This window comes from Sorex araneus, chromosome X, assembly GCF_027595985.1.
Source record: "Sorex araneus isolate mSorAra2 chromosome X, mSorAra2.pri, whole genome shotgun sequence".
Lineage (NCBI taxonomy): Eukaryota > Metazoa > Chordata > Mammalia > Eulipotyphla > Soricidae > Sorex > Sorex araneus.
This window is the reverse complement of record NC_073313.1, coordinates 43,110,352-43,125,907: the sequence shown is the minus strand read 5'-3', so window position 1 is coordinate 43,125,907 and position 15,556 is coordinate 43,110,352. Positions and strand designations below refer to the sequence as shown.

Here is a 15,556-nt window from a genome sequence, read left to right as displayed (position 1 = left end):
AGTTCACATACAGGAGTAATCCCTGAGCCAGGATGTGACTGAAAAACTAAAAAGAAATGGCCACATCAAAGATGATTATAATTAAAAGATTAAAAGCATTATGTCACATGTAACCAGGTTATTATAGCACACAAAATACCAAAATTACTATTTTTGTCATGGTGGATTCATGGAGAATTTAGTCTCCTATTTCCAGGAGTCTTACAATGTTTTCCTAACTTTTATAAGTAGAATTTTAGATATGAAAAGAAGTGCTCTCTCCCATTGTAATTCTATATTTTCACTTAACATTTTGCAGGGAATTACCTTAAAAATGAATGAGCTAAATCATTGTATCGTTGCAAGAATTATGCATGGAGGCATGATTCACAGGCAAGGTAAGTTTCATGAGATTCTCTCTTACCTTCCTTAACCTTTTTTTTCTTTCTATAGCCTAGTGGGGAAAATGTCATCATGATTCAAATAAAAGATCTGTTTAATTTCGGGTCCATAGAAATGATTGGTTTAAGTTATCTATCCTAGGTTTGCAGTACTCTTGGCCTCCCTTTGTTCTTAGTCATCTGCCTTGACTCCAGCCTGTAGATAATGGAGGAAGAGTATGTTACTCTTCTGGTTTTGGAGCTTCTCTGAATCACTGTTTATTTTATTTTGCATTATTGGTAGGAAACCTCCCAGATGGTACTCTGGAGGTCCAGGGCTTCCAGGAGTTCTTGGCCACCAAACCAATGATTTGATGCCAAAGTCCAAGAATGCAGTGCTGCTCAGATCCCGTGGTGCTGGTAGATACCCACTGCCACCATGTTCATGCTGAAAATTCCCAGGGCCAGACCTGGAAATGCACAGGGGACCAAATGTGGGGCTCGGACCAAACTAGCATTGGCCACATGCTAGGCATGCTCCTTAACTCCTGTACTAACTCTCTAATCCCTAAATCGTTCTTGACGTCCCAGCTTATCAAAGAAAAGTATTCTATCAAAGCAGGATAGATCAAAGCTATCTGTTCCAGGATAGAATATTGAATTATATACACATATGTACATTTTTGAGTGATGCTTCAAGAATTGCTCTCTCACTGAGTCAAGAATAAGATAAACTGGAGCCAGATCAATAATAGAATGGGTAGGGTGTTTGCCTTGCACTCGGTTGACCTGGATTTGATCTCATATGGTTCCCCAAGCACTGCCAGGAATAATTCCTGAGTGCAGAGCCAGGACTAACTCATGAGCATCACCAGATGTGACCTCCACCAAAGAAGAAGAAAGGGGAAGAGGAAGAGGAGGACGAGGAGGAGGAGAAGGAGAATGGGAGGGGGATGGGGAGGAGGAAAAACTATGAAAGAAATTCAGGTTAGATTTAAAGAATTAAAATGATATGGTAGAGTAAGAGTTAACTGCAATTAAGTATCTGCTACTGTAAGTGCAGTCATTTTGAGGACAGAATTTGCTAGGGGCTGAAATGCACAAAGAATGATTTTTTTCCTTTTGGGCCACATCCATTGGTGCTCGAGGAACTATATGGTATTTTGAGGATCAAGCCTAGGTCAACCACAGGCAAGGCAAGTGCCCTACCTGCTGCATTATTTCTCTCTGGCCCAAAGAATAATTTTGTTAAGAAAGGAACTTCCATTAACCTGAGTAGGCAGGGTTTGGACATGTAAGCTTAGCTCTTCTTTTAAAGACCTGGCCCCTATTTTCTAGTATTTTGAGGCTATTCAAAAATTAAACTTCCTTTCATTGAGATCAGGGTGTGTTTTTTTTGTATTTAGCATTTCTTTCCTCAGTCACAGAAAGCAAGAAGCTATAGTACTGTATAAACATCTTAGTGTCTTCCAGTCTCTTTAGAGATGACTGCAAAGTAGACAAATGGTTCTGGTGTTGCTGTGGCTTTTGGGGACCTCTATAAGCTTTGTGAGTGAACAGCAGTCACACAGGAATATATCTGGTATTAAATGACAGTACAAATTTTTAACATTTGGATAAAAATTCAGTTTTATTGCACTATCATTATTTCTTTAATTTCTTTTTCTTATATTATTGCACTGGCTAAGGATGAGGGATGAGTGGGGAGCAACCAACTTTATTCCAGGCTTATTCCTGGCTCTGTATTTAGGGAGGGCCTAAGGGGACTATATATGGTATCAGGGATCAATCCTGGGTTGGCCTCATGCAAGGCAAGCACCCTACCCATTGTACTATCTCTCCATCCTCTTATAAAGTGGTTATGTTGGATATCCTTGTCTTACTCTTACATTTAAAATGTACCTTTACACCTGGGCTGGAGCAATAGCACAGTGGGTAGGGCATTTGCCTTGCCCGTGGCCGACCCAGGTTCAATTCCTCTGCCCCTCTCAGACAGCCCGGCAAGCTACTAAAAGTATCCCGCCTGCACAGCAGAGCCTGGCAAACTACCCATGGCGCATTTGATATGCCAAAAACAGTAACAACAAGTCTCACAATAGAGATGTTACTGGTGTCCACTCAAGAAAGTCAATAAGCAACGGGATGACAATGACAGTGACAGACCTTTATACCACTTCCTCTACTAACAATGTTTAATGTTAGTGGCCAAAGAGGAGTTAAGGCTCTCATAAGAGGCCAACACTGTTTTAATCCCTGACACGACACGCCCCCGACCCCGCCAGACTGATCCCTGAGCACAGAGTCAGGAATAGCTCCTGAGAGCTGAATGTTACCCAACTCCCCCTACCAAATATTTAGTGTTGATTTTAGTACATATTTTTATTAGGACTGAGAAAGTTCCCCTGTATTATTTGTTGATTTGCATTAGTTGTAATTAGGTTTTGAATTATCAGTTTTTTACATCTGCTGTAATGATTTTTTTCTTTCATCTAGTTATGTAGTGAATGTAAAAGATTTCCTAGTGATAAATATCCTTGCATTTCTAGACAGACCCAGATTAGTCTTTGAGTACTTTTTTTTAATTGTTTTATTGATTCACCATGTGGAAAGTTACAAAGCTTTCAGGTTAAAGTCTCAGTTATACAATGCTCAAACACCCATCCCTTCACCAGTGCACATATTCCACCACCAAGAATCACGATATACCTCCCTCCTTCCCCCCACCTCCCCAGCCCCCCACCCCGCATGTGTAACTGGTAAATTTCACTTTACTTTCACTTTACTTTGATTACATTCAATATTTAAACAAAAAATTCACTATTATTGATTTGGAGTTTCTCCCCCCTAAAATCGATCTGCTGAAAAGAAAGCATTTGGTAATTTGTTTTCCATTGCTGAGAATGAAGAGATATGAGGTCAGGAGGCCGCACCAGCAGCAGCATAGTTTTGGATTTCTGTATTTTAGTATTTTAGTAACTAAGTCCAGAGAAATGTCTGCCAGGAATCGCAACATTGTAAGCTTGTACCTCTCAGCTACTTTATATTCCACATATGAGTGCAATCTTTCTATGTCTGTCTCTTTCTTTCTGACTCATTTCACTCAGCATGATACTTTCCATGTTGATCCACTTATATGCAAATTTCATGACTTCATGTTTTCTGACAGCTACGTAGTATTCCATTGTGTAAATATACCAGAGTTTCTTTAGCCAATCATCTGTTTTCGGGCACTCTGGTTTTTTCCATATTGTGGCTATTGTGAACAGAGCGGCAATGAACATGGAAATGCAGATGTCATCTCTACTATACCTTTTTGCCTCTCCGGGATATATTCCCAGGAGTGGTATTGCTGGGTCAAATGGGAGCTCAATTTCTAACTTTTTGAGAATCGTCCATATTGTTTTCCAAAAGGGCTGAACCAGTCAGCATTCCCACCAGCAGTGAAGGAGAGTCCCTTTCTCCCCACATCCACGCCAACACCGGTTGCTTTTGTTCTTTGGGATGTGGGCCAGTCTCTGTGGTGTAAGATGATATCTCATTGTTGTTTTGATCTGCATCTCCCTGATAATTAGTGATGTTGAACATTTTCTCATGTGCCTCTCAGCCATTCGGATTTCTTCTTTGGAAAAGTTTCTGTTCATTTCATCACCCCATTTTTTGATCGGGTTGGCAGTTTTCTTCTTGTGGAGTTCAACCAGTGCATTGTATATCCTTGTTATCAACCCTTTATCAGATGGGTACTGCATAAATATCCTTTCCCATTCTGTAGATTCTCTTTGTATTTTGGTCACTGTTTCTTTTGAGTTGCAGAAGCTTCTTAGTTTGAGATAGTCCCATTTATTTATCTTTGTTTTCACTTGCTTGGCCAGTGGCGTGTCAGCTTTGAAGATACCTTTGGCTTCAATGTCGTGGAGGGTTTTGCCGACCTTATCTTCAATGTACCTTAGTACTTTTTAATATTGTAATCTATCCTGTATACATGTTTTGTGTAGGATTTTTGTGTTTATAGTTATGAGTGAGACTGACTTGTAGTTAATGTTCCACTCTTGTGTTTCTCTGTTTGGTTTTAGTTTCAAAGTGAAATCAACCACATAGAATGACTTGGAAAATCTTCTGTCATTCTGAGTTCGATGAAAGACTTTGTATACTGCTAGAATGATTTGAATCTTAAAAGTTTGCTGTAACTTAGCTATAAAACTATCAGGGCCTCATGTTTTTGTGTGGTAGAAAACTTCTTTTGTAACTGCTTTAGTATCTTTAAGAGTCATAGAGCTATGCAGACTTTTTATATCTTGAGGGAGTTTTGACAACGTTTTCCCTAAATATCTTAAGTTTGGGGGGCCAGAGCCATAGTTACAGCTGATAGGGCACTGGCCTTGCATGTGGCTTATCCAGGTTCAAACCCCAGAACCCCAAATGGTTCACTGAGTGCCGCCAGAGTGATTCCTGAGCATTACTAGGTGTGGCCTCCAAACACAGTGTTAAGTTTGGGGCTTGAGAGATAGCTCAGTTAACTAGAACACAGGCTTTGAATATGAGAAGCCTAGATTTTATCTCTGGTACCACAAGGTTGTGTGGTCCGAATTCTTTTAAAACTTTTTATGTGTCTTCTTAGGCTTACCTTTTCATTCCCTACCATCTCTGAAACGATGCCCTCTTGTTCATTCCTAATATCCTTTGTATCTTGTCTTTTTTCTCTCAATCAGCTTTTCCAGGGGTTTGTTCAAAAACTCTCTTTGAGATCTCTCTAGTGTATATTTATTTTCTATTTCATTGTTTGATGACCTTATTTTTATTCTCTCTCTTTTCTACTGGCAAGAAATATAATTTTTAAAGTTATATGCATCATTCATTTATTCTTTTCTAATATATAAATTAATACTAATGCCCAGATACTATTTAATCTGTGTCCTACCAGATTTTCTATTAAAGCTTTTTATTGAGTTCAGTCTAAATATTTTTATATTTCTAGTACACTTATCACTGACACACAAATTATGTAGACATGTTTTTATTTTCTCCATTTAGGAGAATTTTCTATGTGTCTTTTTATAATTCACTTCTAAATTAATTGTGTTCTGGCCAGATAATGTAGTCTAACACCATTTCTCTGAGGTTTATTGAAAGTTGCTTTGCGTTGTAACACTTTAATAACTTTTTTTTTTGCTTTTTGGGTCATACCCAGCGATGCTCAGGGGTTACTCCTGGCTTTGCACTCAGGAATTACTCCTGGCAGTGCTTGGGGGACCATATGGGATGCCGGGGATTGAACCCGGGTCGGCCGCATGCAAGGCAAACGCCCTACCCACTGTGCTATCTCTCCGGCCCCTTAATAACTTTTAATGGTCTTGTAATCTTAAGATATTATTTTAACTGTTGCATAAAAGGTTCTATATATGATTAGTTGCTTTGGATTGTTCATTTTTCATATAATTCAATATCCTTTAAAATTTTGGCTATTTTAATTGGTAGTAATTGTTGAAAGATCCTATGGTAGCAATTGTTGTGATTGTAGTTGTTGCTGAAAGATTGAATGGGATCAGTTTCTACCTATCAGACTTCTCAATTTGGATTTTATGTCTGAGACTATTCCATTAAGTACATTGAAGTGCTTTAAAAATCTGGCTTCTGAGTAGGAAGCTTGCCACAAAGCAGGAGAGGAAGTGCAATTAGGACAGAGAAGGACCACTATGACAATGATAGTTGGAAATGATGATTCTGGGCAACAAAAGAAAAATGAGAGAGAGAGAGAGGGAGGGAGAGAGAGAAGAAAAGTGTCTGCCATAGAGACATAGAGGCAGGCGGTGGGGGAGTGAGGCTGGAGAGAAACTGGGGACATTGATGGTGGGAAATGTACACTGGTGAAAGGATGGGTGTGGGAACATTGTATAACTAAAACTCAATCATGAACAACTTTGTAACTGCATGTCTCACCGTGATTCAATTTTAAAAATCTGGCTTGGGCCCTGAGAGAGCAATAAGGCACTTATTTGCATGTGTTCAACTCCTGTTCTATCCCTGAGCACAAGAGCCAGTATTAAGCCCTGAGCACCACTGTGTGTGGCCCAAAAAACAAAAAACAAAAACAAAAAAAAAGAACAAAATTCTGTCTTTGATAATACTTTCTGCTTAAAACAGTCTATCTAATCTTAACATAGTTATTCCAGCTTTATTTCAGTGCTTTATAACATATCTTCTGTCCTTTTCTTTCCAGTCCTTCTGTACTTGTGGGCATCACTATATCTCTTGGGATCCTTTCCAAAGCTGGGTTTTTCAGCTTTTAATGAGCTCTGCTAATTTCTGTCTTCTAATGGATATAGTCCAATAATATTTACTATCATTGTTTCTGTCATTTTGCCTTTTTAGCTATTTTTATCTATTTTTTAATTGACCCTATTTCATTTTAATTTTATTTACCACCCCCCCCGGTACCTTAGAACTTCAGTACTGTTCCAGTTTCCTTGAAATTTTATTATGCATATTTAACTTGGCATATGCTAAAGTTATATAATATCTTAATAGGACCAGAGACATAGCACAGGGCATTTGTTTTACATGCAACTGACCCTGGTTCAATCCCCAGAACTGCTTATGGTCCCCTAAGCACTTCCAGGAGTGATCCCAGAGCAGAGAGCCAAGAATAAGCCCTGAATACCAACAGGTATAACCCCCAAACAAAATAATAATAATATTATCTTAATCCCACTTTCAAAGAATGCAAAGATATTATGACGCCTGCACTAATTTAATTCTTGCCCAGTATCTTAATCTGTCCTCTGAAATGCATACATTTGAAATTACTATTAGAATGCATGGTCAGTTTACATAAACTGTTTAAAATTTTATTTGTTCACATTCCTTCTTGCATCTCAGGTCATTCTTTGAGAAGCATTTTTCTTCTTAAAGAACATCCTGAAATGTTTCTTTGGTGATAAAACTCTCTGGGTATGTCTATGCATAAAGATTTAGTTAAGCTCAATATTGAAAATCATTTTTGTTTGACAGAACAATTTAATATTGATGACTACCCTTCACTGTCATCCATTGTTTGATATTGAAGAAGTTTCTCTGCAATTTTTCTTGCTTTAAAAACTTCTTTAATGTTTTTTGGGGGGTTTGGGGCCATATCAGTAATCTCAGGGATTACTCCTAGCTCTGCACTCAGGAATTACTCCTAGCAGTGCTTAGGGGACCATCTGGGATGCTGGGGATCAAACATGGATCAGTCATGTCAAAGGGAGGTGTCCTGCCAGCCATACTATCACTCCGGCACTAATCTTCTGTACTTTCACTATGTCTCCCAAGAAGATTTTTTTTCTTACCCTGTTTGGGTTGTATCATTCTTCCTGAATCTGTATTTTTAAGAAGTTCAGAAATTTGGGGGACATTATATCATCAGTAATTACCTCTTCATTCTTTCTGTTCTCTCCTCTGAACTTCAGTTGGATGTTTGTTCAATATTCGCTTCACGTGTCTTAATATTATTTTGCATTCCTTGTTTTGTGTAATTTGCCTTTTCCCTTTATCTCCTTATTTCTTTTTTTGTGCCTATTGGGTCACACCTGGCATTGCATAGGGGTTATCCTGGCTTTGCACTCAGGAATTACTCCTGGCAGTGCTCAGGGGACCATATGGGATGCTGGGAATTGAACCCGGGTCGGCCACGTGCAAGACAAACGCCCTACCCTCTGTGATATCGCTCCAGCCCCAATTCTCCTTATTTCTTTGGCCTGCATTCTAGAAAATTTATGTAGTTTCATTTTCCAGCTCCTAAACCTCTCTTCAACCATATCTGAACTCCTGTTCAACTCAGTTATTCATTGGCATAAATAAAAATGCAAGTCATTTGTTCATATCTTCATTTTCACATCTGTCTGCTCATACCTGATAGAATATGATCATCTTTGCAAGTGAATCCTTTATCTTTTCTAATATCTTTATTCTACCTGAACTTTCTAGTGTCTTCCTCAAAGGCCTGAATCTTTTCTGTTTCCAATCATTTGCTTAGTAGTTTGCCTTATTGTGTGTTTGTTTATCTTTCACTGTGAGCTCCTTGCTTGTTCTAATATTGGAAGTCCTCTGGGCCTAAATTGAGGATTATTTCCTCCAGAAAGGCTTTTTCCTTTGTCTACTAATCAAGGAATGCCATTGATATATGTCTTGGCTCCCAATAAATTCCTGGGTTCAACTTCTCAATCTTGCTGTTAGTCCAAAGCTCAGAATCCATTTAGCAGACATTGCTACTGTCACATTCATCCTTTCCAATAGTGATTCCACTCTTATATTTCCATACCACTTTGGGTCTAACTCACAGGGGTTTTTTTGTTTATTCAGAGGGGTGGGATGGAAGTGGGAAGTGTTCTTGGGGGTTTCCAACCCTTTCGTGAGTAACACTTCAAAAGCCCTGAGCAGGATACAGTTGTGAGAAAGTCTAAGAGGGTGTAATAACCCATATTGGGAGCAAAAGTCCACAAATTCTGATTTTATTTTTTTATTACTTTTCGAGCATAAGAGGCTAGTGTAATGAGTGGAGAGTAGAGTGTAACAATAGGTTATGTACTCATAACTCAGCTAGAATCGTTGTTGATGTGTGGTTTCATAAGTTTTGAGCAATTCACCCTATTTAGGTATTGGTTCTCATTCCCCTTTTCCAGTGGATGTATACAGAACCCACTGTAACTTGAAAATATTACATTCTGTTTAATGTAAGTCTCATGGTAGAGATATTATCATCTCACAGTTCTTTGAAATTTGAAAGCCTTTGTATAGTATTTGATAGCCAGTAAGAATAGTAATAACGACAAACACTTATTGTTACTTAGTATGTGCCAGGAAAATTTCTACACCATGTACATGTGTTAGATTAATTTCATCCCCAGAACAATCTTATAAGTACTATTTTTAATCTTCATTTTACAAATATAAAAACTGAAACATGGAGAGTTTCGGTTCCTTACCCAAGATCTGAAAGCCAGTAAGAGATGCAGCTACCATTTGAACTAGACAAGCTATATCTAGAAATTGTACTTTTAAACCACTGAACAAATGCCTTTCTCAGAATAATACAGATTTCCATGGCCATCCTTTAAAACTCAGCCTTCTACACATATGTGTATCTACTTAAGGTGAGTTAAGTCCAACTCACTATTTGTACCTGTTTTTGATATTTGGTTTGCCATAATTAGCTTAATTTTTTAAAATTACATTCCTCACTGTTCACAATAGCCAAAATCTGGAAACAACCTGAGAGCCCTAAAACAGATGACTGGTTGAAGAAACTTTGGTACAGCTACACAGTGGAATACTATGCAGCTGTTAGGAGAGATGAAGTCATGAAATTTGCTTATAAATGCATAGACATGGAGAGTATCATGCTAAGAAAAATGAGTCAGAAAGAGAGGGACAGACATAGAAGGACTGCACTCATTTGTGGAGTATAGAATAACATCACATGAGGCTGACACTCAAGGACAGTAGATACAAAGGCCAGGAGGATTGCCCCATAGCTGGAAGCCTATTTCATGAGCGGAAGAGAGAAGGCAGATGGAATAGAGAAGGGACCACTAAGAAAATGATGGCTGAAGGAACCAGTTGGGATGGGAGATGCATGCTGAAAGTAGATAACGGACCAAACATGATGACCTCTCAGTGTCTGTGTTGCAAGCCATAATGCCCAAAAGTAGAGAGAGAGTATGGGGAATATTGTCTGCCATGGAGGCAGGGGGAGGGTGGGAAAGGGGGTTATACGAGGGATATCGGTGGTGGGGAATGTGCACTGGTGGAGGGATGGGTGTTTGATCATTGTGTGATTGAAACCCAAACATGAAAGCTTGTAACTGTCTCACGGTGATTCAATAAAATTTTTTAAAATATTACATTCCTGCCTTTATACAAGTAGATACCATTTCATGTTCATAAGTATGTGCCATTTCTTAGGTACTCTTCATGTCGGTGATGAAATTCGAGAAATCAATGGTATCAGTGTGGCTAACCAAACCGTGGAACAACTGCAAAAAATGCTTGTGAGTAAATAAGTTTCTTTTTCTCAGATTGATGTTCAGTTTGCTGGGTGGATTATTAATGTACAAATAAGGGTTATTCTTTTGTAGTCAGAGTACCACATTTTTGGTGCTTCTGAACTTACACAATACTCATCAACCACTGACAGGAAATGTTTCCATGCCAAAGAGTTTAGAAAGATTTTGCCCATCTTTAGTGGTAGGGGCTTCCATTCTTTATCTGCGCTCTATGAAAGCAGATGCCAAAAGAAAATCCATCCAGTCGATGATGGTTGTGAACTGGTTTCTCACTGACCTCAACTCTGCTGATATCAGCAATGTCAAAGACCTCTTTCCTGTAACTGAGTCATAACCAGCTGCATTGAATTTTTCTACACAGCACCAAGAGGAGTTGCAGCACACCAGACACTTTTGACCACATGTATCCAGAGTCTTGGCTTTAAATTAGACTTTGGATTTCTTTCTCCCCCTCTCCCCATCCCTAAAGGACAGACTGGCAGGTCTTGCCTGTGATCATTGTCCTAGCGAGCTAGCATAGAGCCACTGCAGTAAAGATTACAGCCAAAGTTGCTGAGTGAGAAGCACATTTTATAGAGCTTTGCACCATCCTATCACACACCAAATGTCCTTCGTAGGTAATCGCTTTTTTTGTTGTCCAGTTCCATTTCTATTGACTTGGGAAAGGCATGTCGCTTAGACATATTTGCATTCATGGCTATTAAAGGGGAAACATTCAAGATCTGTTAGACCTTTGCTAGGAACAAGGCCAGCAGCCTTGACTTTGCAGGACTTTCCTGGGAACTTGAACAGGTACTTGTGTACAGTCCCTGCCCTGAGACCAGGTGTCCTGGTCAGCTGCACGCTCAGCTGACTCGCATTCTCTAGGCACACCCCCTCCCCGCCATTTCCAGTCGTTTCTTATATGCTTTGTTTGCAACATTTGTTTGTAAGAGAGCTCTCCTTTTTTCCCCTCCCTCTTCAGCGGGAAATGCGAGGAAGTATCACCTTCAAGATAGTGCCAAGCTACCGCACTCAATCTTCATCCTGTGAGGTAATGGCTCAAAGGAACCCCGCTCCCCACTGCTCCCACCTCTGGATTCTTAACTAACTGTCTGCTGATGGCTGAATGTTTTGGCTTTCTGGGAAATTGTTTCTGCCTGTGCTGTTGATCACTGCACACCAATTTTACAACAAAGATAACGGAACAGAGTGGTAGGAACCATCTCCCTACCACTCAGCCCTGCTGCTATGGGTCTCTCCTCAGCACTTTAACTTCCTGCAGGCAGGGATCAGAATAAAAAAAATAGAGAAGCTACCAATTATGACAGAAGGCTTAATAAATAACACATGGAGCCTTGAGGGGGCATGGGGGAGGGGATTAAGATCATCGTTGCAGTAGTATTTCCGGGAAGTACACATACTTCCCTTGGTTAAGAAATCACATAGATAGTTCTTCTTTCCAAGAATAGGAGAAGCAATCTCCTTCTATTGAAGTAGCGTCATTCCAAACACTGTGATTGGTCTCTATGATAGATGTGAAGTCCATGAGGAATTGATAACTTAAGCAGAGTGATGTAGCCTTTAAAATTGTTTACATTTGAGTCACTATGCGATTCATAAGTGAATACATTGTGTAGAGTATTACAACCCCCAAGTCTCCTCCTTACAGTAGGTGTAGCTTCCAGGACTTGTTTTTATTTCAGTTATTAATATGAGATTCGAAAATTCCTCTTTCATAGTTGGAGCTGCAAACTGGCAAAAATGGTACCGTCCCTCGGCCATTGCACAGTTAGCTTGGTTGTTATTTTTGGAAGCTTTTTTTCTTGCCTGTGTATTTTCCAAGTATGTGTACGCCACAATGAAGTACACATTTCCTGCAGTTCATTTAAGACTCCCTAGATCTCATGTAGAAGGCTTAATTTGTACTTGGAAGAATTTGATGGAGACATGATAATGCTTCATTCATTATCTAATAATGCTGTCCATCTGACAAGCAGGAAGATCAGGAGTTTTTGGGTGGGGGGTTGAAGTCTATTGAAGATAGACACATAAGTAAGGACTTTGAGTTTTGTCAAGTACGTTTTTAGTAGCCATGGCACTTGAGGTTTCTGGTTGATCAGGTCTTGAGCTCCTCTTGGTGGCTTTTTCTGGAACTTCAGTGAGTAATCTAGTTCAAAAGGAAATGCAGAATTGCTTCTGCTTCAGGATTCCAAGTTTTAAAATGTGTTACCTAGAGCACTAATCTTGCTAGAAAAGAGGGCATGTCACGTGTATATTTTATAGAGAGCATTATCAGTCATCTAAAACCACAGCTCTCTCTCTCTCTCTCTCTCGCTCTCTCTCTCTCATAGCATTTCTCATTTGCCAAAGCAACTTAGTGAATTGCCATTGTTTTTGTGTGTAGTTTTTTTGCCTTTTGGTTAACTCACAGAAAGTACTACTAGTCATGCATAGGACAGAACTTCTCTCTTGAATGGGTTCGTTTTGGGAGTAGGACCAGTATTAAACATAGAAATCTTATAGACATGAGTTAAAGAAGCTCCCCTCTTACATTTTAGACCTTTGGATGGTGAATATGACACATGCATACATTGTACGTTACCATTTCTGGCCCTTACCACCCAGCCTGCTTGAACCTGCTGTGTGCTGGCAGCAAGAGCAACATAGGTCAGAAAAAGTTCTCTGACCACCTTCACAGCAACACTAAGATCCTCAGGAAAAGAGCGGGTCTCCGCCTACTACTCTCATCCTACTGCCCACTGACCTAGATTGCCTCTCTAAGGGACCCCATTATTTTAAAGACAAAGCAGTTGCACACATTTTCCTTAAATATCGGGTGGGGGAAAGAAACAGACAGCTATCTTTTGAATGGACATGCCCATTTCAAAGAACTCTACTAAGCCAAAAATGTGTCAATACTTCCTTCTGACCTCTTCTTGTTCTTATCATTAAATTTGCTTTGTGCAATTAGGTACTGGAGCCAGGAAAGGAGTTGGAGACTGCTGAGTCGGTAGAGGTTGTAATCAAGGAGCTCAGAACTAGGGCGAGGAACTAGGACTCCCGGATTCTTTGCCAGAGCGTAATATTTATCATGGGCTTAAGATGACTGCGTTAATCAACCTGATAAAATGAGTTGAACAACGAAGGTTTCTTCTCTGGTCCATTTCTCTCTTTCTTAGCCTTTTTAGCGATATTTATACTGGAAGAGTGTTAAGGTGGTTGCAAAATGAGAAGTCATTTTATTAAAGGTTTGTTTCACTTCAAATTGAGGCCTTCAGGAATTTGGGATATGAAGATACCTTAAAAAATGATAAATACTTTTAAGCCTAAGTTTTCCTTAAAATAAGGCAGTTGGGATCTTCAACACCGTCATTTTCTAGTCCCATCTGTTGTTGTATGGTACTTGATAGCTAGGACTTTAAGATCTAGGCAGTTTTCTGAACCTTAACGTAAAGAAAGCAAAGGTTGGAGAATGTGGGTGACAGGGGGGAAAATTGATTACTTACTAAATTGCCAGTCAGCACCTGCAATATGGGACTCTTCTAACTGCAACTTTTTTCCTATTTCTGTGAAGTCATGCAAGTAAGTCAGAAAGTGTAGCACCTTTCTAGTGAAAACCTCAAAGGAAATGGTTGTCAGACTGTAGTTGTAAATGTTGATGTGAATATTTCTGTTTCTGTGCCGGTGTTCTGTGTTAATGAACCTTGTGTCTTATTTCAGAGAGATTCCCCCTCCACTTCCAGACAGTCCCCAGCTAATGGTCATAGCAGCACTAACAATTCTGTTTCGGTAAGAACTCTAGCTCCACACAGCCAAGTGTGACAATTTTGTTGGTGCCACCTGCCATGAGTGTCCTAGTTTCGTGTGTTCAGTGGAATATTGTCTTCTGCCGATATACAAGGCTACTACAGCTACAATGCAGTTTACTCCTGGGAAATCTTATTTTTCTCCTCCAACTTTTTCTTCTGATGAAAAAAAAAATCCCTTTCCTGAATTCAATGTGAAGAAATTTCATTCGCGACTGCTTTGGTCATCCTAAAATTATTTCTGTTTCTCTGCCCCCTCCTTTCCATTAGGATTTATGACTTTGCGCAAACCTATGCAAAGAATCTAAAGGAGAAGTTATTGACATTTCTAAGTATTTTTTTTAATTTAAAAAAGACAAAGAAATGTAAGGATTTTGTCAAGGAGGCACTGGGGTACTCTTGGGCTTTGTAGTTGTCTATTCTGAGTGATATCAGCAACGTGTTTTAGTTTCCGCTATCTAAGTTTATGAATTGGTGTGCCCTCTGTTATTGTGGTACGTGCACATATTTTTGTGAATTACAAGCCTTGCCTGATTTTGAAAAGCAAAAGGAACTGGCTTCAAACTGCACTTAAGCCACGCTGTTATCACATCTTTAACACAAAGTACTTTACACTTGAGCTTGTTTCACACATGTTTCAGAATTATCCATTTTGGAATATAAAAAGATATTTGAAATTTACCTGAACAAATGTAAAACATTTGGGGTTAATAAAATCTCTAAGTTGCTGATATTGCTGTGAAAATGATTGAGAGTTCAAATGATGCAGCAGTATCGCTTTTTTCCTCTTAATTTGCGCTTTAAAAACAGATTCACTTTTTAAAAATCAGGAAAATCTTAATAACTTAGCGATGATCTCAAATGGAAAGCTATCAGTAAGAGAACTTATGGAAGAACATGTCCTTCAACTTTTATTTCTAACTGCAAAATAGGCTACCAAAGGAATTCATTTATAGCAGTTAACATTCCATATTTTTGACAATGGTGAAAGTCCTTGTAGCCACTATAATTTTCTAAAGCCAAATGGTGGCAGTGGCTATGTTGAAAAGGGCAACAGCTTTTCATAGTTTGGCGATTTTTCCCATAGGTTATTTCACTTGCAGTGGCTTTTGTGTTGAAGATGCTGAGTTATTTCTTAAGAACACATTTTCTCTCTGCTTAAACTTAACTGCTTTCTTCAGCTTGCTGCTAAATGGCCTGGGTTTGACTTTTTTGATAACTCAACCTTACTGAGAAATGAAATAATGTATATGATTTCTTTACTACTTAAATATAGCTCATTTTTTTTTAAAAAAAAAGACAGATTGTAACAGAACACACAAATTACTTTGTACTCTTGACAAGTAAATGAAAATTTTTCTCCTGGGTTGGC

General features: G+C 39.1%; 1 protein-coding gene across 13 annotated transcripts in view; it reads left to right on the top strand.

The window, feature by feature from the left end:
- The window catches only part of CASK (calcium/calmodulin dependent serine protein kinase), a 454,745-nt gene that overhangs the window by 396,828 nt on the left and 42,361 nt on the right, over nt 1-15,556 (top strand). For 8 of the 13 annotated variants that reach the window (XM_055123462.1, XM_055123468.1, XM_055123465.1 and 5 more), the window contains 4 exons: nt 299-377; nt 10,296-10,381; nt 11,361-11,429; nt 14,099-14,167. In XM_055123462.1, the coding sequence (XP_054979437.1) occupies nt 299-377; nt 10,296-10,381; nt 11,361-11,429; nt 14,099-14,167 (303 nt within the window). The remainder of the gene's footprint in view (nt 1-298; nt 378-10,295; nt 10,382-11,360; nt 11,430-14,098; nt 14,168-15,556) is intronic. The other 5 variants (XM_055123473.1, XM_055123472.1, XM_055123470.1 and 2 more) reach the window with 1 other exon arrangement.